This window comes from Oncorhynchus nerka, linkage group LG13 (assembly GCF_034236695.1).
Source record: "Oncorhynchus nerka isolate Pitt River linkage group LG13, Oner_Uvic_2.0, whole genome shotgun sequence".
In the NCBI taxonomy this organism is placed as follows: Eukaryota; Metazoa; Chordata; class Actinopteri; order Salmoniformes; family Salmonidae; genus Oncorhynchus; species Oncorhynchus nerka.
This window is the reverse complement of record NC_088408.1, coordinates 66,608,368-66,634,852: the sequence shown is the minus strand read 5'-3', so window position 1 is coordinate 66,634,852 and position 26,485 is coordinate 66,608,368. Positions and strand designations below refer to the sequence as shown.

Sequence of the window (26,485 nt, the reverse complement as noted above, 5' to 3'; positions counted from 1 at the left end):
CAGCTAAGCCAAACGCTCATCCTGAATACAACACGTCTGAACTCTGGAAGCTCACCTTCTGCGGTGTCACTGCAGTTGCTGGTCCCCAAGACCCAGATGTGAACCAGTGTTTCACCTGGAAGGAGCTTCTAGAAGTAACTACGCAAGTGCTACATGGGGGGGGGGGGGGGGGGCAGGTCAGGTCAGGGTGATGACCCTACTACCGAAGACTACCTTCCATCGCTTACATCGCACACCTGCACAGAATTCCGTAGATGGAAATCCAGACCTGCTGTCCCCAAGATGGCTGACCTGCCAGTTGCACACCTGTACCTTTCCAGGTCAAACTGGGGCAGCGTGTCGAGAAGAGATGGGGGATAATCTTCAAGTGTCTCACCACAAGGGGTGTATACTTGGACCTCCTGACCAACATTGATTCCAACTCCTTTCTGATGGCCTTTAGAAGATTCATCGCCTGCTGATGAGCTGAGCTGTTCTCTGATCAGGGAACAAACTTCCGGGGAGGCCTTCGCTGATTTCTCCCAACCTGCAACAGCAGCTTGCAAAACAGAAGATTGCTTTCCGCTTCAACCCCCCTGCAGCACCACACTTCAGAGGAGTTTGGGAGAGCAAGATTGACTCCATTAAGACTGCCCACTACAGTGGGTGCCCAGTCAGTGACTGAAGAAGTGCTCAGAAATGTCCTCATTGAAGTGGGGTATCCTGAATTCGAACCCCTTGGGCTCCGGGTCCTCCAGTATTGATGACCTGGACCCCATGACCCCTAACCTCCTGTTGATGGGGCAACCAAACGGATCCCTGCCGCAAGTGGTGTACCCAGAGACTGAGCTCCTCAGCAGGCGTCGATGGAGACACTGCCAGATCCTGACTGATCACTTCTGATGCAGTTGCATCAGGCACTACCTACCCAGCCTGAAAGCCCACCAGAAGTGGCATGCTATCCCTGGTGACCTCAAAAGGGATATGGTGGATATGTTGGTGGACCCCCAGCTTCCGAGAACACTCTGGCCCATTGGACGTGTCACTAAAGTTCACCCAATCACAGATGGTTATGCGAGGTCTGCCGAGGTCAAGATCAAGGACTGAACATACACCCGTCCTGTTGCCCGGTTGGTAGTCCTCCCAGCTATCCCAGACAGAGAAGATGATGAGAGTACGCCTGCCATAACCCCTCCCAAGATCCCTTTCTCAGGAGCAAATTGACATCACAATTTGGGGGCGGCTATACAGAAGGCTATTGAGAGTAAATATTAGTTCATCATAGGAGAGTTGTGGTTCCACCCACTGGTGATGTGGAGCCGAGCATTCTGAGCAATCTCTTACTGAGGAGAAGATAGTATCTAGAGAATACACAAGCCAAGTGATAAGTTCCAGCCATCTCCTGTGATTACCTTTAGTTAGCTTTCTTTGTTTTAGCCAAGGCCATTGTGCGTCCTTCAGAAATGTGAGTTTATATGTGTTGTGGACGCACTCCTCTTTGTTATGCTAATTCGCGTTTTTACAGCGAACTAGAAACTGTAAGTTTTCTAACCCTGTTGTTTCTGTCATCTCATTTCAGACATTTAGCGTTTCATTGTATAGCATAATGTCCATCAGTGTCTAGTCTTAAATGCTCTGTGGTTGTATGGATGTATACTGTATAGGTTATGTGGGCATTTTGTTAGCAATGAGCCTTGTGGATGTAGCTAATATGCAGTTGAAGTCGGAGGTTTACATACACCTTAGCCAAATATATTTAAACTCAGTTTTTCACAATTCCTGACATTTAATCCTAGTAAAGATTCCCTGTTTTAGGTCAGTTAGGATCACCACTTTATTTTAAGAATGTGAAATGTCAGAATAATAGTAGAGAGAATTATTTATTTCAGCTTTTATTTCTTTCATCACATTCCCAGTGGGACAGAAGTTTACATACACTCAATTAGTATTTGGTAGCATTGCCTTTAAATTGTTTAATTTGGGTCAAACGTTTCTGGTAGCCTTCCACAAGCTTTCCACAATAAGATGGGTGAACTTTGGCCCATTCCTCCTGACAGAGATGGTGTAACTGAGTCAGGTTTGTAGGCCTCCTTGCTCGCACACGCTTTTTCAGTTCTGCCTACACATTTTCTATGGGATTGAGGTCAGGGCTTTGTGATGGCCACTTCAATACCTTGACTTTGTTGTCCTTAAAGGCACAATCAATTTAGTGTATGTAAACTTCTGACCCTCTGGAATTGTGATACAGTGAATTATAAGTGAAATAATCTGTCTGTAAACAATTGTTGGAAAAATTACTTGTTTCATGCACAAAGTAGATGTCCTAACCGACTTGCCAAAACTATAGTTTGTTAACAAGAAATGCGTAGAGTGATTGAAAAAACGAGTTTTAATGACTCCAATCTGAGTGTATGTAAACTTCCAACTTCAACTGTACATTCAAGTTCATGCAGTTGTGTGAGGATTATGGTGCTGCTCGGTAGTGCTGTGTAGTTGCACTCTTATGATCATTCATTAATGAAGTCACAGCCATGTTGTTAGGTTGTACAGGAGTGCAGCACATAAACTATTGTAGGCATATTATTTACAGTTTATGTAATTGGAGGTTGTCTTACATTTATACCTGCCATTTACTATTGTATTTAATTTCCCCATTTTCAGAACCACACACACTCTTGGTTAACACAACTGTGAAGCCATACACTGTGCTGTGTCGTTGCGGCTTTATGTGAATCAGCGTCATTAAACTTCCTCAACTGGAATCCTACCTGTCTGTCATCTGTGCCCTTATAAGAACTTGGGAGAGAACAGTGCTAAGAAAAGGCTAAGAATATACAGGACAACGGGTCCTCCACTACACCCAGCCAGTTAATAAGCTAACTGGAACTGACCATTTTTCTAAATGGTAAACTGCCTGAGTAAGACATCATTTTTACACCATCTCTGCTCTTGCCAAAGATTATATATTATATTCCTCAGATCAGTCACGACTCACAAACTTGGCAGGCATTTCTAATTAATAAACAATTCCATGCTGGTGGGTGGTAACATTCAAATAAAACCCATCCCTGAAACTAAACGTAGGCAAAAAATTATTTACACGTCATTTCATAGGAAAAGACACATTGGCACGACGCGGGCAGTTCCCTTTCAAGCCCAAATATATCATACTTTGATTTTTTTTTAAATACTTATTGACTTACATCGTTGTGCAACATCATGGGTAATTGCACATCGTTACCCAAGTAACTAATTAGCTCAAATGTTAAAGTTGTCTATGATGAGATTTGAACACGCAACATTTTGGGTTGCTAGACGTTCATGTTATACACCCACTCATCCACCTCCATTTGTTTTTGCCTGAAATGCCCACACCAGTGAAAATCCAGTTTTTCATCTGAAAGACGATGCCCAGAGTTTACCCATGATGTTGCACAATGATTTAAGTCAATAAGTCATTGTTTTAATCAAACTATGATATATTTGGGCTTGAAAGGGATAACCGACACTGTTGTACAACTAAATGCATTCAACCAAAATATGGTCTTCCGCATTTAACCCAACCACTCTTAATCCGAAATTAAATGTAGGATTTTTCCACTTGGCAAAGATGAAGTGGGCTGTGAGTCGATGATAAATTAACAAGCACCGCATTGATTAAATGCAACGCAGGACAAGCTAGTTAAACTAGTAATATCATCAACCATGTGTAGTTAACTAGTGATTATGTTAAGATTGATTGTTTTTATAAGATACATTTAATGCTAGCTAGCAACTTACCTTGCAGCCACCAGGTCCTTTTGATGCTGCACTTGCGTAACAGGCAGTGTTGCCAATTCCTCAATAAGGAAAGTAGCTATTGTCTGTCCTAAAAGTCGCTAGAAGTCGCTAAAAGACATTGTCGCCTAATTTGCATAATTTGCCATGTGCATGTAATTGTGATGGACGCTGTAGAGAGAGTTTGCTGCACTGAAAGTAAAGGGGCTGAATAATTTTGCACGCCCAATTTTTCAGTTTTTTATTTGTTAAAAAAGTTTGAAATATCCAATAAATGTCGTTCCACTTCATGATTGTGTCCCACTTGTTGTTGATTCTTCACAAAAAAAAAACAGTTTTATATCTTTATGTTTGAAGCCTGAAATGTGGCAAAAGGTCGCAAAGTTCAAGGGGGCCGGATACTTTCGCAAGGCACTGTATATCATGTATCCAACAGTTACATTACCTACAGCATGGTCAAGCAAGTTAATGTTTATGACATTTTCGGATTAATAAACAACTATTTAGAACCAGAGTTAACGTACATCGCAAAGAAAACAGAAGCTGCCTCCACTAATTCCAACATCACCTATTCTTAGTCTAGTTTTTGTTGTCCTAGGCTACCTGAAATGCTTGCTTGCTAACCTAACTTTTCTTAATTTAACTAGGCATGTCAGTTAAATGTTTATTTACAATCACGGCCAAACCAAAACGACGCTGATCCAATCGTGTGCCAGGACAACTCACAGTTGAGCGCAAAGCTGATTGGGTATTATTTTCTAATTTAATAAATTATGAAACAGAGACAAAATAAATAAAAATTCTTGGTACATTGTGTCATGTCTTTGGCATCATTAAAGTGAAGACTGTTATTTTATCAAATCAATTCTCTGTAATTATTATTACGTGATTAAACTAATCATGTAAATGTAATTAACTAGGAAGTCGGGGCACCAAGGAAAATCTTCAGATTACAATTTTCCTAATATAACTTTTCAGATATTTTAATATCGGATCAATTTGTCTTCTAATTAATGAATTATTCTTTACCTCACGTTAGTCTAATTCCAAACATCGTAAATGGTTGGTTATCTGCACGAACCCAGTCTTTGCTATGAATCATTCATACATAAATTGTCTTAATCATTTATTTACTAACTAAATAATCACAGAAATACATAACAAACAGTAGGTATGGTTACAAGGAAATGATAGGGGATGTGCCCTAGTGGGCTAAACCGGTATGGCGGCTTGGTAGACAAAGGGACTGAGAAGGGTGCGAAAGACAAAAAACACTACACAGTTGATAATTGAAATGCTAATCCTTTGCAATCAATATATATATTTACGCTCAGTGTGTCGTGATCTGTTGGAATCGTCCTTTTCTGTTGGAAAGTTAATCCGAGATTCTCTCTGCGTCCCTGGAGACTTTGGTTAGAATGGATACTTGAGTAACATTCAGAAATGTTCTTATAGAATAGATGTTTCGGCTGTTGTCGGTCTTCGCATTCAATGGAACATAATTCCTAGCTGCAGTCTAGTAATTAGTATTGAAGATTTGCTCATATTCTGTCGGTATCGGTAGTCGGAGTTCAACCACGTGGTATGGTTAAGAATTCAGCAACCGAGGAATGCATGGTCTACTCAAACCTTAGCCCTCTCGGTAATCGAGGTATGCTTGGTCTGAAGGGACTTCCTCCAGGTGGGGGTTATATATGTAACAGTAGAAAGGCTGTCCCATGATGCCAGATCGATGTCTGTGCTCATTGGGGGTAGACCAATGACTTGGTGAAACTTTAAAGGGAATTGGATTTTCTTTCATTAAAACAGTTTAAAATCACAATTGCAAATAGTTTCATCTTTACTCATTCTATACAATTAGATGCAAATCTCATAACGGAGAATCTTGTATAAAAACAGAGTTATGGTAATGTGGCTATATTGTCTCGAGGTTACAAATATTAGACAACATGGACCAGTCGTAGCTGGATTCTCCAACGACCGTTTACACATTCTCCAAAACATGGATATTGTTCAGTTCAAGTTGAGAGATAGAAGTTCCTTTGTTCTGTGAACCCTCTCTCTATACTGCGTGAGGGAGAGAGTCTCCTCCAGGAATTTACAACCAGAGATAACAGAACCTGGGTGTAAGGGGGAGAGCGGGGGAAGGCACTCGCTATACCCAAAGAGGACCACGGCATGACCATTTTCTTTGGGGAAGCCTGGTTTACCTTGGCACCTATGAATACACATGACTGCTAACTAGGCACTTGACAGTGAGCAATTTGACCAGTCAGTCATATACAAGTGATATTTGCTTTAATTACCAGAACGTGCTGTTGGACTGAGCTATGTTAACACAGCCAACTACATCAACGAATTGAATTGGCTGATGCAGAACTTGTTCCAGGATATAGTCCCTGCCACCTGGAAGTTAGCATAGGCCTTTTTATATGATGGGACCAGCTCCAATTTAGAATTCTGTCAAGTGCAAGTAAAGAAACAATTTAAATTGGCTGATAAACTAACACAAATACTCAAGAGTGCCATTCAATAATTTAATCAGGTTGTCAGTTTTGTTAGCAAAATAAATTCCATTACAGCAAACATTATGCATGAAACAGGATTCATAAACATTCTGTGAATCTACAGTTGGTGCTGCTTCCAGATTTGACTTGGCTCAGGAGAGACAGTGGACTTTGGGGTCCAGGTGCTTGTTCTTAGGGTTGTAGGTCGACTGGGCGAAGCAGTTGCTGGCGACACGGTCACACTCACACACTGAGACCTGGCACACGTGGCTGGAGGCTGAGGAGTAAGGTCACAGGTTTAGGCTCATGATGAACATTAGTAGCAGACAAAGCTGAAACCTCACCTTCACAACAAAACGTCAGTGCATCTGACAATTTCATAGAGCTTGGACAGATTGCAATAAACAATACAAATGTCCAAATTATTTTGTTTCTAGAGTTCAGTTGTTACCTGAACAGGAAACCTGCCCATTAGCGCAAGAGAATCTATACGGATTGATGTAAGGGTAATCAATGACGGGACGGCAAGCTGGAAGATGCCTGCTCGCTTCATAGCAGTGGTCGTGGACCTCACAACACCTGAGTTAAAGAGGAAAAAGTAAAGAGTTTGAGATACACAGGGCTGTTGTGGTGACAATATTACTGCCATGAAGGCAGTCAAATTCCACATGACCGTTTAGCCACGGTAATTACGCTTCTCCAAGCTCTGATGCTGCTGATGGTCATTAGTAGCCTACCAAACGTGCTAGCTGCCTGGTACTCAGCACTCTATTGTCCCGCTAATCACTCTGACATCAAAGCAAATGTATTTGAAAATCGAATCAAATACTTAATGAGCTCATGTTGCGCAACATTTCAATAGGCTATGCAATTACACGAGAAAACAAAGTAATGGCCTCTACTAAAAAGAGGAGTATCAGCTTTCTATAGGGTAGGCCTACTCTATTTATTTTTCAACTTTCCTAATATTAAGCATATTGCTAATCTTTACAACAGGAGTATAGCCTAACTGGCAAGCATAAAAATAAACTACAGGGAAAAGCGTACTCCAGTCGCTATTTAAGTGCATCGATTACATGTATTTTTTCCTGCTGCCCCCGTTTCGTTACAGGTGCATGATAATGGTCCATGCTAAATCAATTCACATAATATTTAGTATATGTAAAGACAAGATTTACACTGCTCAAAAAAATAAAGGGAACACTAAAATAACACATCCTAGATCTGAATGAATGAAATATTCTTATTAAATACTTTTTTCTTTACATAGTTGAATGTGCTGACAACAAAAATCTCACAAAAATGATCAATGGAAATCAAATTTATCAACCCATGGAGGTCTGGATTTGGAGTCACACTCAAAATTAAAGTGGAAACCCACACTACAGGCTGATCTAACTTTGATGTAATGTCCTTAAAAGTCAAAATGAGGCTCAGTAGTGTGTGTGGCCTCCACGTGCCTGTATGACCTCCCTACAACGCCTGGGCATGCTCCAAATGAGGTGGCGGATGGTCTCCTGAGGGATCTCCTCCCAGACCTGGACTAAAGCTCCACCAACTCCTGGACAGTCTGTGGATGGAGCGAGACATGATGTCCCAGATGTGCTCAATTGGATTCAGGTCTGGGGAACGGGCGGGCCAGTCCATAGCATCAATGTCTTCCTCTTGCAGGAACTGCTGACACACTCCAGCCACATGAGGTCTAGCATTGTCTTGCATTAGGAGGAACCCAGGGCCAACCGCACCAGCATATGGTCTCAAGGGGTCTGAGGATCTCATCTCGGTACCTAATGGCAGTCAGGCTACCTCTGGCGAGCACATTCCCCAAAGAAATGCCACCTCACACAATGACTGACCCACCGCCAAACCGGTCATGCTGGAGGATGTTGCAGGCAGCAGAAAGTTCTCCACGGCGTCTCCAGACTCTATCACATGTGCTCTATGTGAACCTGCTTTCATCTGTGAAGAGCACAGGGCACCAGTGGCGAATTTGCCAATCTTGGTGTTCTCTGGCAAAGGCCAAACATCCTGCACGGTGTTGGGCTGTAAGCACAACCCCCACCTGTGGACCTTTGGGCCCTCATAGAGTCTGTTTCTGACCGTTTGAGCAGACACATGCACATTTGTGGCCTGCTGGAGGTCATTTTGCAGGGCTCTGGCAGTGCTCCTCTTTGCACAAAGGCGGAAGTAGCGGTCCTGCTGCTGGGTTGTTGCCCTCCTACGGCCTCCTCCACATCTCCTGATGTACTGGCCTGTCTTCTGGTAGCGCCTCCATGCTCTGGACACTACGCTGACAGACACAGCAAACCTTCTTGCCACAGTTCGCGTTGATGTGCTATCCTGGATGAGCTGCACTACCTGAGCCACTTGTGTGGGTTGTAGACTCAGTCTCATGCTATCACTAGAGTGAAAGCACCGCCAGCATTCAAAAGTGACCAAAACATCAGCCAGGAAGCATAGGAAATGAGAAGTGGTCTGGTCACCACCTGCAGAACCACTCCTTTATTGGGGGTGTCTTGCTAAATGCCTATAATTTCCACCTGTTGTCTATTCCATTTGCACAACAGCATGTGAAACTTATTGTCAATCAGCGTTGCTTCCTAAGTGGACAGTTTGATTTCACAGAAGTGTGATTGACTTAGAATTACATTGTGTTGTTTAAAACCTGTTAGGGATGATGCGGAATTTGGTCCCTGTACAGGAACCAAAATCAGCGGAAATTTCAGAGCGCCACCTGTAGTACTCGATAAAACTCAAACTTTCATTAAAACACAAATGCAAGGTACTCAATTAAAGCTACACTCGTTGTGAATCTAGCCAACATGTCAGATTTGTAAAATGCTTTTCGGCGAAAGCATGAGAAGCTATTATCTGATAGCATGCACCCCCCCGAAATACCTGAACGAGACCTAAACAAAAGATTTAGCGGTAGCCGGCGCTACACAAAACGCAGAAATAAAATATAAAACATTCATTACCTTTGACGAGCTTCTTTGTTGGCACTCCTATATGTCCCATAAACATCACAATTGGGTATTTTTCCCGATTAAATCCGTCATTGTATATAAATGTCCATTTATGAAGGCCGTCTGATCCAGGAAAATTCACCTTTACAAGACGCAACGTCACTTTTTAAAATTAAAAAAGTTGCCTATAAACTTTTACAAATCACTTCAAACTACTTTTGTAAACCAACTTTAGGTATTAATAAACGTTAATAATCGATCAAATTGATCACGGGGCGATCTGTATTCCATAGCAGCAAGTCTTGAAATCATCGTCCATTTTTTCACTTTCATAACTTCCTCGGTGGACCCCAAGACAGGAAGTGCCTATACGTCATCCCACCAAGGATAAACATGCAATGAAATGCCAGTACTGGCGACATCGTGTGGAAGCTGTAGGCATTGTAAACGGGACCTCATCTATTTTCTATCGCCTTAGACTGGCGGATGAATATTTTTGTGTTTTTGGTGAACAGTTTTCCCTGGGATTTTTACTTCTAAACACGTTCTGTTTTGAGCAGTGTATATATAAAAAAAACAGGTGTATATATATATTAAAATCAAGAATAGTCTAATGGGTGACAATATTACCCTATCACTTGTGAATGATGCCCAGCATAAGAAACAAAGCCTTTTTTTGCAACTTTTTCGAATCAGTCGCACACGTCATGTAGCCTAGCGGCCTGTGTTTTAATAAGATTTGTATCACAACTAAAGTGGCCAAATAATTTCTTAAAATTAAGCACATTAATCCACTTTACAAGGGGTGTAGAGCCTAACTGGCATACATCAGCAGCGCGTGAGGTTCAAATTTAGGTTAGATAATTTGCCATAAAAATGCACCTTTATAATAAAAGCATTACATGCATAATTGCATTTGCGGTCACTTTCGATAATGGTGTTTTCCACTAATGGAACATTCACGATTATAACCTACCACCATGTGTGCATTGCTGCGCTTATGTGAAGAAATAGCCTAATAGTTGATCAATATTTTAAGCTAAACGTTCTGTTGGGTCAGCCACACTGCGTAAAAAAAGTTGATGGTAGTGGTTGTATTAATTTGGGATTTATCGCATCCCACAACTGTCCCAGTCCAGAGTGGTGCAATGCTAGCTGTGCCACTAGAGATTCTGGTTTCGAGTCCAAGCTCTGTCGCAGCCGTGAGACCCATGGGGCGGCACACAGTTAAGGGAGGGTTTGGTCGGCAGGGATGTCCTTGTTCCATCGCGCACTAGCGACTCCTGTGGAGGTGCAGTGCACGCTGACACGGTCGCCAGGCGTACGGTGTTTCCTCCGACACATTGGTGTGTCTGGCTTCTGGGTTAAGTGGGCATTGTGTCAAGAAGCAGTGCGGCTTGGTTGGGTTGTGTTTCGGAGGACACGCGGCTCTCGACCGTCGCCTCGCCTGAGTCCGTATGGGAGTTGCAGTGATGAGACAACACTAACTTCCAATTGGATATTGGGAATTGGGGAGAAAGGGCTAAATCTTTATTTTTTTTAACCTCTTAAGTCGACCCCCTACTTTTTCGAACATTCTGTTAAAAATTGCGCAACATTTCAGCGCCCTGCTACTCATGCCAGGAATATAGTATATGCATATGATTACTATGTGTGGATAGAAAACACTCAGCCGTTTATAAAACTGGTTAAATCACGGCTGTGACTAACAGAACGTGCGTTTCATCGAAAAGCGCAGGAAAATCTGATCACTGAAAATGGGAAAATATATCCATGCGCCACTTGAACCTATTGTTGAATGGGAACCACATTAAATGGGGCCGAGGTTGCAATACCTACAGCTTCCACACGATGTCAACAGTCTTGTCATTTGCCTGGGCTTTGTTTCTTGGTCAACCGAACACGAGGCAGCGCATTTCCTCCGGTCTCCGACCGGATATTTTGGTTGAGATTTACCCGGACATTATTTCAAGACGTACAGCTATAGAATATACATCGCCTCATGATCAATTTGATCGATTATTAACGTTTACTAATACCTAAAGTTGCATTACAGAAGTATTTCGTATTTGTTTTGTGAAAATTTATCGTCGACTTTTTTAATTTAAAAAAATGATGTTGCGTTATAAAACAATGTTTTTTTTCCTTGATTACACAGTCTTCATAGATCGATATCTAGGCTATATATGGACCGATTTAAACGAAAAAAAAGACCCAATAGTGATGTTTATGGGACATCTAGGAGTGCCAACAAAGAAGATGGTCAAAGGTAATGAATGTTTTATATTTTATTTGTGCGTTTTGTGTAGCGCCGACTATGCTAATTATTTTGTTTACGTCCCCTGCGGGTCTTTTGGGGTGTTACATGCTATCAGATAATAGCTTCTCATGCTTTCGCCGAAAAGCATTTTACAAATCTGACTTGTTGGCTGGATTCACAACGAGTGTAGCTTTAATTCAGTACCCTGCATGTGTATTTTAATGAACGTTTGAGTTTTAACGAGTGCTATTAGCATTTAGCGTAGCGCATTTGCATTTCAAGATGGGACGCCTGCGTGTCGGGTGGAGGTAAGAGGTTTTTTAAGTATAAACTTTTTTTTATTTTTTTAAACTGGCCCAGACTGTTTGGAATATTTATTTCTCACACAGAATAGGTCGACTTTTGTACTTTGGGGGATAGTAGATTGACATAGGCTAGTGCTTTTTCTGTTCGTTAGGCCTACTCAGCTTGTTGGCTGACGAAAAGTAAAATGTGGACAGTTCTTCCAATATGCACATCAGAATTTGTAAGGACGCACGCAGTTGCATCTCCGATGTGTGTCTTCACTTGTAGCCTGTAAGAAACACACACTCACGTGATGAGCCGTGCAGCGCTCAGGGACGAGGGGTCACCGGCCATAAGAGGCCTGGATTTTTCTAGGGTGCATTACAGCCACAAAAGGGGATTCCGCCATGAAATTCTAGGCATTATCAAATTCTTGTCAAATTGTGACTTATGTAGTCTACAGCCTGCGTAAAAAACAAAGCAGAAAACTTTCAAGCAACTTCTCACAAATCATTAGAGGCGCATCATGCAGCTTGTATTAAAAATCAAAACATACAGCCCAACATTTGTAGAACAAATTAAAGTTACATTAATAACTCTAAATTAAGCATGTAGATGTTCCAAAGGTCTGCATCAGGGGCGTGTATGCTATGTGTGGAAGCCAAGAGATGCTAAATGGTTTTGTTAATTAACGGTCAATTACTATGAGACCGACAGTTATTTGCTGGCTGACGAAATTGTGACCCCCACAATCCTTATATATATATATATACACACACACACACACACACACACAGTGGGGCAAAACAGTATTTAGTCAGCCACCAATTGTGCAAGTTCTCCCACTTAAGAAGATGAGAGAGGCCTGTAATTTTCATCATAGGTACACTTCAACTATGACAGACAAAATCAGGGGAAAAATCCAGAAAATCACATTGTAGGATTTTTTATGAATTTATTTGCAAATTATGGTGGAAAATAAGTATTTGGTCACCTACAAACAAGCAATATTTCTGGCTCTCACAGCTCTCTCCTCTGTCCTCCACTCGTTACCTGTATTAATGGCACCTGTCCACAACCTCAAACAGTCCAAACAGTCCAAACTCCACTATGGCCAAGACCAAAGAGCTGTCAAAGGACACCAGAAACAAAATTGTAGATCTGCACCAGGCTGGAAAGACTGAATCTGCAATAGGTAAGCAGCTTGGCTTGAAGAAATCAACTGTGGGAGCAATTATTGGGAAATGGAAGACATTCAAGACCACTGATAATCTCCCTTGATCTGGGGCTCCACGCAAGATCTCACCCCGTGGGGTCAAAATGATCACAAGAACGGTGAGCAAAAATCCCAGAACCACACAGGGGGACCTAGTGAATGACCTGCAGAGAGCTGGGACCAAAGTAACAAAGCCTACCATCAGCAAGGGCATTGAAGATGAAACGTGGCTGGGTCTTTCAGCATGACAATGATCCCAAACACACCGCCCGGGCAATGAAGGAGTGGCTTCGTAAGAAGCATTTCAAGGTCCTGGAGTGGCCTAGCCAGTCTCCAGATCTCAACCCCATAGAAAATCTTTGGAGGGAATTGATAGTCCGTGTTGCCCAGCAACAGCCCCAAAACATCACTGCTCTAGAGGAGATCTGCATGGAGGAATGGGCCAAAATACCAGCAAGCCGGTCGCATCCGCGCTTCGGTCTGCAGGTTGTATAACTTTTTCATTACATTTCATTATAGTACAACGGTCTGATTTGTCTAATCTTAGCAATTTCTTCTTAGCTAGCTACATAGTCGTCGTTGTATCAAAGATAATTGCGTAATTATCGTATTTCGTCGTCTCCTATCTGCCCAACACGTTCACCGTCTACCGTAGCACTGTAGTAACTATCACACTCAACTGAACGACTTGATTAGTGTAGTGTTAGCTAGCTACATAGTTGTCTTTGCTGTCTTCGTATCCAAGATAATTGTGTAGTTAGAGTGTGTAGTCTTAGAGTGATTATCTTAATTTACCGAGGTTAGCTAGCCAGCTATTTTGTCGTCCTTAACGTAGGAGACACTCCTAGCTAGCCAATAGCCAGCCAACGTCTACTGAATAGAACTTTCGCATTCCGGTCGCATTCCGCTTCGCTCCACAGGTAGTATCATATTTTCATTTCATTTCATTACAGTCCCAACGGTGTGATTTGTTTGATCGTAGCTAGCTACATAGCTAGCTACATAGCCGTCTTTGTTTCAAAGATAATTGTGTAGTCTAGAGCGATTTTCTAGGTTAGCTAGCCAGCTATTGTCGTTCTCCTAACGCAACGTAACGTAACCAACACTGCTAGCTAGCCAGCTTGCCCCGAAAAAGCAGCATTGTAGAAACTTCACACTCAACGGAACGACTTGATTAGGGTAGTGTCAACAACGCAGCTAGCCTACCTCAGCAGTACTGTATCATTTTAATCATTTTAGTCAATTAGATTCTTGCTACGTAAGCTTAACTTTCTGAACATTCGAGACGTGTAGTCCACTTGTCATTCCAATCTCCTCTGCATTAGCGTAGCCTCTTCTCTAGCCTGTCAAATATGTGTCTGTCTATCCCTGTTCTCTCCTCTCTGCACAGACCATACAAACGCTCCACACCGCATGGCCGCGGCCACCCTAATCTGGTGGTCCCAGCGCGCACGACCCACGTGGAGTTCCAGGTCTCCGGTAGCCTCTGGAACTGCCGATCTGCGGCCAACAAGGCAGAGTTCATCTCAGCCTATGCCTCCCTCCAGTCCCTCGACTTCTTGGCTCTGACGGAAACATGGATCACCACAGACAACACCGCTACTCCTACTGCTCTCTCTTCGTCCGCCCACGTGCTCTCGCACACCCCGAGAGCTTCTGGTCAGCGGGGTGGTGGCACCGGGATCCTCATCTCTCCCAAGTGGTCATTCTCTCTTTCTCCCTTACCCATCTGTCTATCGCCTCCTTTGAATTCCATGCTGTCACAGTTACCAGCCCTTTCAAGCTTAACATCCTTATCATTTATCGCCCTCCAGGTTCCCTCGGAGAGTTCATCAATGAGCTTGATGCCTTGATAAGCTCCTTTCCTGAGGACGGCTCACCTCTCACAGTTCTGGGCGACTTTAACCTCCCCACGTCTACCTTTGACTCATTCCTCTCTGCCTCCTTCTTTCCACTCCTCTCCTCTTTTGACCTCACCCTCTCACCTTCCCCCCTACTCACAAGGCAGGCAATACGCTCGACCTCATCTTTACTAGATGCTGTTCCTCCACTAACCTCATTGCAACTCCCCTCCAAGTCTCCGACCACTACCTTGTATCCTTTTCCCTCTCGCTCTCATCCAACACTTCCCACACTGCCCCTACTCTGATGGTATCGCGCCGTCCCAACCTTCGCTCTCTCTCCCCCGCTACTCTCTCCTCTTCCATCCTATCATCTCTTCCCTCTGCTCAAACCTTCTCCAACCTATCTCCTGATTCTGCCTCCTCAACCCTCCTCTCCTCCCTTTCTGCATCCTTTGACTCTCTATGTCCCCTATCCTCCAGGCCGGCTCGGTCCTCCCCTCCCGCTCCGTGGCTCGACGACTCATTGCGAGCTCACAGAACAGGGCTCCGGGCAGCGGAAATGGAGCGGAAATGGAGGAAAACTCGCCTCCCTGCGGACCTGGCATCCTTTCACTCCCTCCTCTCTACATTTTCCTCCTCTGTCTCTGCTGCTAAAGCCACTTTCTACCACTCTAAATTCCAAGCATCTGCCTCTAACCCTAGGAAGCTCTTTGCCACCTTCTCCTCCCTCTTGAATCCTCCTCCCCCCCCCTCCTCCCTCTCTGCAGATGACTTCGTCAACCATTTTGAAAAGAAGGTCGACGACATCCGATCCTCGTTTGCTAAGTCAAACGACACCGCTGGTTCTGCTCACACTGCCCTACCCTGTGCTCTGACCTCTTTCTCCCCTCTCTCCAGATGACATCTCGCGTCTTGTGACGGCCGGCCGCCCAACAACCTGGCCGCTTGACCCTATCCCTCCTCTCTTCTCCAGACCATCTCCGGTGACCTTCTCCCGTACCTCACCTCGCTCATCAACTCATCCCTGACCGCTGGCTACGTCCCTCCCGTCTTCAAGAGAGCGAGAGTTGCACCCCTTCTGAAAAAACCTACACTCGATCCCTCCGATGTCAACAACTACAGACCAGTATCCCTTCTTTCTTTTCTCTCCAAAACTCTTGAACGTGCCGTCCTTGGCCAGCTCTCCCGCTATCTCTCTCAGAATGACCTTCTTGATCCAAATCAGTCAGGTTTCAAGACTAGTCATTCAACTGAGACTGCTCTTCTCTGTATCACGGAGGCGCTCCGCACTGCTAAAGCTAACTCTCTCTCCTCTGCTCTCATCCTTCTAGACCTATCGGCTGCCTTCGATACTGTGAACCATCAGATCCTCCTCTCCACCCTCTCCGAGTTGGGCATCTCCGGCGCGGCCCACGCTTGGATTGCGTCCTACCTGACAGGTCGCTCCTACCAGGTGGCGTGGCGAGAATCCGTCTCCTCACCACGTGCTCTCACCACTGGTGTCCCCCAGGGCTCTGTTCTAGGCCCTCTCCTATTCTCGCTATACACCAAGTCACTTGGCTCTGTCATAACCTCACATGGTCTCTCCTATCATTGCTATGCAGACGACACACAATTAATCTTCTCCTTTCCCCCTTCTGACGACCAGGTGGCGAATCGCATCTCTGCATGTCTGGCAGACATATCAGTGTGGATGACGGATCATCACCTCAAGCTGAACCTCGGCAAGACGGAGCTGCTCTTCCTCCCGGGAAGGACTGCCCGTTCCAGGATCTCGCCATCACGGTTGACAACTCCATTGTGTCCTCGTCCCAGAGCGCTAAGAACCTTGGCGTGATCCTGGACAACACCCTGTCGTTCTCAAATAACATCAAGGCGGTGGCCCGTTCCTGTAGGTTCATGCTCTACAACATCCGCAGAGTACGACCCTGCCTCACACAGGAAGCGGCGCAGGTCCTAATCCAGGCACTTGTCATCTCCCGTCTGGATTACTGCAACTCGCTGTTGGCTGGGCTCCCTGCCTGTGCCATTAAACCCCTACAACTCATCCAGAACGCCGCAGCCCGTCTGGTGTTCAACCTTCCCAAGTTCTCTCACGTCACCCCGCTCCTCCGCTCTCTCCACTGGCTTCCAGTTGAAGCTTGCATCCGCTACAAGACCATGGTGCTTGCCTACGGAGCTGTGAGGGGAACGGCACCTCAGTACCTCCAGGCTCTGATCAGGCCCTACACCCAAACAAGGGCACTGCGTTCATCCACCTCTGGCCTGCTCGCCTCCCTACCACTGAGGAAGTACAGTTCCCGCTCAGCCCAGTCAAAACTGTTCGCTGCTCTGGCCCCCCAATGGTGGAACAAACTCCCTCACGACGCCAGGACAGCGGAGTCAATCACCACCTTCCGGAGACACCTGAAACCCCACCTCTTTAAGGAATACCTAGGATAGGATAAAGTAATCCTTCCCCCCCTTAAAAGACCTAGATGCACTATTGTAAAGTGGCTGTTCCACTGGATGTCATAAGGTGAAAGCACCAATTTGTAAGTCGCTCTGGATAAGAGCGTCTGCTAAATGACTTAAATGTAAATGTAATGATGAAAACCTTGTGAAGACTTAAAAACATTTGACCTCGGTCATTGCCAACAAAGGGTATATAACAAAGTATTGAGATAACTTTTGTTTTTGACCAAATACTTATTTTTCCACCATAATTTGCAAATAAATTCATTTAAAAAATCCTACAATGTGATTTTCTTTTCTCATTTTGTCTGTCATAGTTGAAGTGTACCTATGATGAACATTACAGGCCTCATCTTTTTTTAAGTGGGAGAACTGGCACAATTGGTGGCTGACTAAATACTTTTTTGCCCCACTGTGTGTGTGTGTATATATATGTCTCTAAATAAAACACATACACACGATGTCCCACATAAGTTGAATGAAATTCAGTTACCCATCCAGCTCATCCCTTGGCTTGCCAGTCCCCCCCAAGCCACACCAACAGCCATAGTTATTATACATGAAGGGGTTGACACCAGGCTGGATGCACTTGATCATTCTGGCAAATTGCAGCAGTGAACCATGAGCCACGTAGGCTGGCAGAAGAAAGAGATGAAGCTATGTCACACTACTGCACATATTCCTGACATTGAGGTTCCATATAACAGAGTTACAGCCCACTGGGCACAGACATCAATTCAATGCCTATTCCACATTGGTTCAACAATGTTCTAATCATTATTAGAACATGACAGTCTTACCGGTCAGCAGCAACAGGAGGGCAGTTGGATGCATGACAGAGGATACACCAACTTTACCTCTGATATTGGATGAAGGGAGGCTAATGAGAACAAGTGATAAGGTGAGGTGTTGTGTCATTCAGCCAGGAATCTGAATGACATCTCAGGGTTCAAATACTTTCCTCGGGTGCTAAACTGGTATCAATAGCCCCATTTATACCTGGTTCCTACATCAGTCCTTTGTCCTGATCACGTCCACATTCCGATTGTGCCCATATTTTTAGACAGGTGTAGATGATTAGAAGATGCATTGTGATCAGATCTTCCTGCCCACCTCTGGAGGTAGTCAGATATGCATTGTGTCTGAATAGCGTAGGCTGCGTTTACACACAGTCCAATTCTGATATTTTTCCACTAATTGGTATTTTGACCAATCACATCAAAACTTTTTCCGTGCCGATTGGTCAAAAAAACAATTAGTGCCTGTGTAGACCAGTGTTTTCTAACTCCAGTCCTCGAGTAGCCCCAACAGTACACATTTTAGATGTAGCCCCGGACAAGCACATCTGATTCAACTTGTCATCAACCCCACAAGACATGCCACCAGCGGTCTCTTCACACTTCTCAAATCCAGAGCAGATTGTGGGAGGCGCACAGCATTAAATAGAGCCATGACTACGTGGAACTATATTCCACATCAGGTAACTGATGCAAGCAGTATAAATATATATTTCTTTTAAACATAAAAGTACACCTTATGGAACAGCGGGGACTGTGAAAGGACACACAGGTCCAGACACACACACATTGTAATATTGTTGTATGGTGGTATCATACATTTTGTGTTGTAGCTATATAGTGGTGTATTCGTATATGATGTACTTTTATCTCTTGTTTTGTGTAAGTGCCTTAATGTGTTTGGACCTCAGGAAGAGTAGTGAGGATGGGGATCGCTAATAAATACAAAAAATTGTAACCATTGAGTTTGTCCGGGGCTACAGCAAAAATGTGTGCTATTGGGTTAATCGAGGACTGGTGTTGGGGAAACACTGGTGTAGATGAAACCTTACAAATATAGACTGATCGGAACAGTGAAAGTTTTAAACCATTTAAATCATCACCACCTGCTCTCTAAAATCATTGGTGGGTAATGCCATTGATTTATGGCATCAATATGTGTCTTAAAATTAATATCTGTCAAATAACTAAATAACTTACATACAGGGAGGGACCAGGATATCTGGTCACAATGTGGATGCATAAGCGACATGTTTTACTATCATGTGTAGATGTATGTGGGCACAATCAGAATGTGGATCAGATCAAGACAAAGGATGTATAGTGTAATATACTCTAGTGCAGGTGTTTCCAACCTTGTTCCTGGAGATTAATCAACCTGGTTCAGCTAATTATTAGAATCAGGTGTGCTAGATTAGGGTTGGAGTGAACCTACAGGATGGTAGCTCTCTAGGAACAGGGTTGGAGTGAACCTACAGGATGGTAGCGCTCCAGGAACAGGGTTGGACATTTCCATTTCATGACTCGAGTCAAGTCTTGTACAATGACTTACTGAGTCTGTCTCTATGCATATGATCCTGTCGCTTGAAAAATAGATTTTTATCACAATGAGACTTAGACCTGTTAAATAAAACATGTATCCAGTATTGAAATGTGATTCCAATGCACCTTTATCACTATACACAGGTCTGTAAGTGTTTATGATAGTGTCTGTTTGTGCAGTAACCTGTGTACAATTGTGTACTTTGCATCTGGCACTCTCTGTTAATCATCCAAAGCTCGCCCCTCAAGGCCATGAGTCTATACAAATAATTTGTGTGCTAGATCATTGATTCTCTTCAACACCAAAATAAGGGCTTCTCACACTGCTGCTGTTAGCCTTCTGTCTGCCAGTCTGAGTATTATTAGGTATACTGTATGTTGAGACAGGGCTTTGATGCAGACTTGATGCTTTTCAGTAACAGAGCAGTGTAAAGTATGAGTGTTTTCTTGTAATTCATGTCCAGTTGTCCTGTCATAGTTTCTTCTGAGGAAATATTATTTTAGTTGAGTCAATGTGCACTGCAAGGTATTTGACCCAGTACCTACACAGTATCTCATTTCAGCTGGTTATGTCAAATGCACTTACATTATGCCACAAGGGCAAAACAGTCAGTTTTCTAGAATGAGACTTTGGGTCACCTTCCCATTTCAACCATGCTGCTATACTGTTAAATTGAACTTATTCATTAGAGTTAGTAAAGCAATACTAGTATGTGACCAGTCTCAAAATGGTCATGTGGATATTTGAACTCTCTGTATGTGGCCCCTCGTGTGTGTGTGTGTCTCTTTAGGGCAGGCGGTGCATGAACCCATCCCATGGGCACTATGGAAGTTCATGATTGGGCCAACCCTGACAGCTGGGCCTGTGCTGGACTATGCTGACACTGGCTGCTACTGTGGGAAGGGCAGCTTGGGCCACCCGTGAATCCCCTGGACAGGTATGCAGTCAACTTGTATTCTGCAACAGTAACCTCTTTAGGATGTTCTCATCATCTGCATCTTGTAGATTGTAGAAATCACTCTTATTTCCCCCTTAAACTTGCCATGCCATTTACCTGGCCTTCTCTCCCCCCGCAGTGGCCCACCTCCCTGCTTTCTGTTAGTACTGTACTAGCATGTTCTTCTCTTGACATCAATAACTGTCGTGATCCAATATGTGCCTCTGTTGGTTATTGGTCGGTTTCAAATCTCCCTTGCTATTCATATTCACCCACAATTCCCTGAAAAAAGATGTTAAATTCTGACATACCAAGCTTTAATCAAACATTCTATGACTAATGTGAAACACTGTGTGCTTCATCTGCTCAGAAGTCTGGTACAAACCCATGCCATAATATGTGATGTTTATATACAGTCACTGAAAGAAATACATCCTTTCTTCTGTACCCTGAGAATGTCATGTTATCAAGCAGCACCGGCATAGCTAACAGCGCATGGCAAACATGGGTCTACTGTTCATAATTTCCTGTTTGCCTCCGATGTAAATCTACTTCAGGGTGCAGTCGGCATAATTACAAAGCTTGTGTTGTTCATATGGACCTCTAGCACACATTTAACATGGCCCACAGACCCTAACTGTCTTACCAGCTCATCCTCACAGTTAAGAACAAGCAGGTGTGCTCCCAGCTCGATACAATTTTCCTTTGCACTGTTCCAGCTGAGTTTCCTTTTTGATGCCAGGTAGCAACTACCCTGGAAGGACCACCAGTCTTCACTACAAGTCCCTGAGGACAGAGGTCAGGCGGTCATGCTGGGTAACACTCAATGTTTTGTACAATGGCTGGGGATGGTCTATTATCTACCAATAAGTTAATTACCTCACTGGAATCTCAAATTCATCATAGTTGACATGGTTGATAGTAGCTGGGTCTGAAAGGGAACGGAGGAGCGTGAATGAAGGAAGGGGAGAGATTATGAACAAGCATCTACAATGTTATCAGCGCTTGACTTCACTTGGTGGTTAATCTAAATAGTTATTACTTCAGGTATTTTCTCCATACATTAATCTCCTCATTCAGTCTCTTCCAACTTTTAGTTAGCTCTATACTCCAGCGTTTTATATTTGAGATCAAATGTTTGAGGCGACAGTACAGACTGTCTGAGGGTTTTTTCATGTTTTACCGTTTTAGAAATGGAAAATAATTCACTTAATATATTAGTTGTCCCGTTTATTATTTGGTCCCATATTCCTAGCACACAGTGACTACAGCCTTGTGACTCTGCAAACTTGTTGGATACATTTACAGCTTGGTTGTTTCAGATTATGTTTTGCCTTATAGGAACTGACTGGTTAATGATGACTGGAATAATTATTTCTAAGTGAGCAAATAAGATGTTTCTGAACACTTCTAAATTAGTCCTGATAATGAAGAACAATCATGAATGATGAGTGAGAAAGTTAGCGGCTACAACAAAACATGCTAACCTCACCATTACCAATAACAGGGGAGGTATGATCTTTGTGCCTCTAATTTACTTACGCATCATAATCCATAATCATAGAACCAATCTTCTGAACTGAGAGGTGGAGCCTTCACTTACTTTACCGCAGGCCCTGTAGTAAAGTAGGCAAAGGTGCCATCTCTCAGTGATCACCTAGGTGACTCAGTGATCCAGTCTGTGGCCCGGGGTAAAAAAAAAAGACACTCAGGACTAGACAAAACATTCCTATTATGTACGTTAACTCATGTATATCCTTATTCTGTTAACAAATCTATTCTGAGGTAATGGAACGATAAGGGTGTATGATGAGCTCAAATCAAGTTTTTCAGTTGTCTATACTTTATTAAGTAAAGGAACATTTCCATAGTTGAGTTAAACAGGTTGTATTTCCCCAGAACGTTCATATCAATGACATGAATTGACCTTCTGTGCCAGTTCCACCCCTTTCTGTTCCAATTTGCTCACAGACAAGGCAAATACCTCTTGAAGGCCTCCCTTCACAGGGAATAGGGATGTGCAGGTTGTCAGGGTTAGTTTTGGTCCAGGGGGTAATGCAGGCATCTGGTTTCTCTATGGGGTTCCTGCAGCGGAAAATCACATTTGTAATGTTCTTTAGTTTTGCAGGCTTTGTATGGCAGAATTCATCAAGCAGGTGGATATGGACGAAACCCCAGTAAGAGGGAATACAAAGGTTGAGGTCCATGTGATAAAAATAAATAAAAAACATTCCTAATTTAATTTTTTTATTAAAAAATATCTGGGACATAAACCAAAGGCTCTGGGTCTTTCTTGTGGCGGTCCTCGTGAGCCAGTTTCATCATAGCGCTTGATGGTTTTACGACTGCACTTGAAGAAACTTTCAAAGTTCTTAATTTTCCGTATTGACTGACATTCATGTCTTTAAAGTAATGGACTGTCGTTTCTCTTTGCTTATGAGCTGTTCTTGCCATAATATGGACATGGTCTTTTACCAAATAGGGCTATCTTCTGTATACTACCCCTACCTTGTCACAACAACTGATTGGCTCAAGCGCATTAAGAAGGAAATTAATTCCACAAATTAACTTAAGGCACACCTGTTTCTTTATTTAATTGAAATGTATTACAGGTGACTACCTCATGAAGCTTTGAGGGAATGCCAAGGGTGGCTACTAAGAATCTCAATAGAAAATAATTTAATACTTTTTGGTTACCACATGATTCCATATGTGTTATTTCATAGTTTGTCGTCGCTACTATTCTACAAGGTAGGAAAGTCAAAAGAAAGAAAAACCCTTGAATGAGTGTGTGTGTGTACATACAGTTGAAGTCATTAAAACTTGTTTTTCAACCACTCCACAAATTTCTTGTTAAACTATATTTTTGGAAAGATGTTTAGGACATTTACTTTGCATGACAAGTCATTTTTCCAAAAATTGTTAAGACAGATTCACTGTATCACAATTCCAGTGGGTCAGAAGTTTACATACACTAAGTTGACTGAGCCTTTAAACAGCATGGGAAATTCCAGAAAATGTCATGGCTTTAGAAGCTTCTGAAAGGCCAATGGACATCATTTGAGTCAATTGGAGGTGAACCTGTGGATGTATTTGCAAGGCCCGCCTTCAAACTCCGTGCCTCTTTGCTTGACATCATGGGAAATTCAAAAGAAATCAGCCAAGACCTCACAAAAGAAATTGTAGACCTCAGTCTGGTTCATCCTTGGAACAATTTCCAAACGCCTGAAGGTACCATGTTCATCTGTAGAAACAATAGTATGCAAGTATAAATACCATGGGACCACGCAGCCATCCTACTGCTCTGGAAGGAGACGTGTTCTGTCTCCTAGAGATTAATGTACTTTGGTGCGAAAAGTGCAAATCAATCCCAGAACAACAGCAAAGGACCTTGTGAAGATGCTGGAGGAAATGTGTACAAAAGTATCTAAATCCACATAACCTGAAAGGCCGCTCAGCAAGGAAGAAGCCACTGCTCCAAAACCAACATAAAAAAGCCAGACTAAGATTTGCAACTGCACATGGGGACAAACATTGTACTTTTTGGAGAAATGTCTGATGAAACAAAAATAAAACTGTTTGACCATTGTTATCAAATCACATTTATATAGTCCTTACTTCAGCTGATATATCAAAGTGCTGTACACAAACCCAGCCTAAAACCACAAACAACAGCAAGCAATGCAGGTTTAGAAGCACGGTGGCTAGGAAAAACAACCTAACCAGGCTCTGAGGGGTGGCCAGTCCTCTTCTGGCTGTGCCGGGTGATTTTAACAGATTATGGCCAAGATGTTCAAATGTTCATAAATGACCAGCATGGTCAAATAATAGTAATCACAGTGAACAGGTCAGGGTTCCATAGCCGCAGGCAGAACAGTTAACTGGAGCAGCAGCACGGCCAGGTGGACTGGGGACAACAAAGAGTCATCATGCCAGATAGTCCTGAGGCATGGTCCTAAGGCAGGTCCTCCGAGAGAAAGAAAGAGAGAATTAGAGAGAGCATACTTAAATTCACACAGGACACCGGATAAGACAGGATAAATACTCCAGATATAACAGACTGACCGTAGCCCCCCGACACAAACTACTGCAGCATAAATACTGGAGGCTGAGACAGGAGGGGTCAGGAGACACTGTGGCCCCATCCGATGATACCCCCGGACAGGGCCAAACAGGCAGGATATAACCCCACCCACTTTACCAAAGCACAGCCCTCACACCACTAGAGGGATATCTTCAACCACCAACTAACCATCCTGAGTCAAGGCCGAGTATAGCCCACAAAGATCTCCGCCACGGCACAACCCAAGGGGGGGCGCCAACCCAGACTGGAAGACCACGTCAGTGACTCAACCTACTCAAGTGACGCACCCCTCCTAGGGACGGCATGGAAGAGCACCAGTTAGCCAGTGACTTAGCCCCTGTAATAGGGTTAGAGGCAAAGAATCCCAGTGGAGAGGGGAACTGGCCAGGCAGAGACGGCAAGGGCGGTTAGTCACTCCAGTGCCTTTCCGTTCACCTTCACACTCCTGGGCCAGACTACACTCAATCATAGGACCTACTGAAGAGATGAGTCTTCAATAAAGACGTAAAGGTTGAGACCGAGTCTGCGTCTCTCACATGGGTAGGCAGACCATTCCATAAAAATGGAGCTCTAAAAGGAGAAAGTCCTGCCTCCAGCTGTTTGCTTAGAAATTCTAGGGACAGTAAGGAGGCCTGCATCTTGTGACCGTAGTGTACGTGTAGGTATGTACGGCAGGACCAATCGGAAAGATAGGTAGGAGCAAGCCCATGTAATGCTTTGTAGGTTAGCAGTAAAACCTTAATCAGCCCTTGCCTTAACAGGAAGCCAGTGTAGGGAGGCTAGCACTGGAGTAATATGATATTTTTTTGGGTTCTAGTCAGGAGCCGTATTTAGCACTAACTGAAGTTTATTTAGTGCTTTATCCGGGTAGCCGGAAAGTAGAGCATTACAGTAGTCTAACCTAGAAGTAACAAAAGCATGGATTCATTTTTCTGCATAATTTTTGGACAGAAAATGTCTGATTTTTGCAATGTTATGTAAATGGTAAAAAGCTGTCCTTGAAACAGTCTTGATATGTTCGTCAAAAGAGAGATCAGGGTCCAGAGTAACGCCGATGTCCTTCAGGTTTTATTTGAGATGACTGTACAACCATCAAGATTAATTGTCAGATTCAACAGAAGATCTCTTTGTTTATTGGGACCTAGAGAACAAGCATCTCTGTTTTGAGTTTAAAAGTAGAACATTTGCAGCCATCCACTTCCTTATGTCTGAAACACAGGCTTCCAGCGAGGGCAAATTTGGGGCTTCACCATGTTTCATTAAAATGTACAGCTCTGTGTCATCCGCATAGCAGTGAAAGTTAACATTATGTTTTTGAATGACATCCCCAAGAGGTAAAATATATAGTGAAAATAGTGGTCCTAAAAACGGAACCTTGAGTTACACCGAAATTTACAGTTGATTTGTCCGAGGACAAACCATTCACAAACCATTCACAAACTGATATCTTTCCGACAGATAAGATCTAAACCCAGACCAGAACTTGTCCCTGTAGACCAATTTGGATTTCCAATCTCTGTGGTGATCGATAGTATCAAAAGCAGCACTAAAGTCTAGGAGCACGAGGACAGATGCAGCGCCTCGGTCTGATGCCATTAAAAGGTAATTTACCACCTTCACAAGTGCAGTCTCAGTGCTATGATGGGGTCTAAAACCAGACTGAAGCATGTCATATACATTGTTGGTCTTCAGGAAGGCAGTGAGTTGCTGCGCAACAGCTTTTTCTAAATTTTTTTAGAAAGGAATGGAAGATTCGATATAGGCCGATTAGTTTCTTATATTTTCTGGGTCAAGGTTTGGCTTTTTCAAGAGAGGCTTTATTACTGCCACTTTTAG

General features: G+C 43.4%; 1 protein-coding gene and 1 long non-coding RNA gene across 11 annotated transcripts in view; one reads left to right on the top strand and one right to left on the bottom strand.

Moving 5' to 3' along the window:
- Positions 1 to 6,279: 6,279 nt before the first annotated feature.
- LOC115139937 (phospholipase A2, minor isoenzyme-like) overlaps positions 6,280 to 26,485 on the bottom strand; it is a 28,898-nt gene continuing 8,692 nt past the window's right edge. For 2 of the 10 annotated variants that reach the window (XM_065026583.1, XM_065026584.1), the window contains exons 2-5: positions 22,550 to 24,532; positions 21,445 to 21,496; positions 6,715 to 6,842; positions 6,280 to 6,540 (exon numbers count right to left, since the gene is read on the bottom strand). In XM_065026583.1, coding sequence (XP_064882655.1) covers positions 6,416 to 6,540; positions 6,715 to 6,842; positions 21,445 to 21,496; positions 22,550 to 22,835 — 591 coding nt within the window. In that variant the 5' untranslated portion in view covers positions 22,836 to 24,532 and the 3' untranslated portion in view covers positions 6,280 to 6,415. Of the gene's footprint in view, positions 6,541 to 6,714; positions 6,843 to 17,781; positions 17,924 to 18,088; positions 20,424 to 21,217; positions 21,352 to 21,444; positions 21,497 to 22,107; positions 22,245 to 22,549; positions 24,533 to 26,485 lie in introns of those variants that run through there. The other 8 variants (XM_065026585.1, XM_065026586.1, XM_029677828.1 and 5 more) reach the window with 7 other exon arrangements.
- Positions 18,685 to 21,381, top strand: LOC135574725 (uncharacterized). The gene is made up of 3 exons (XR_010465613.1): positions 18,685 to 18,768; positions 20,419 to 20,565; positions 21,308 to 21,381. It is a non-coding gene; the product is annotated as an uncharacterized LOC135574725 (long non-coding RNA).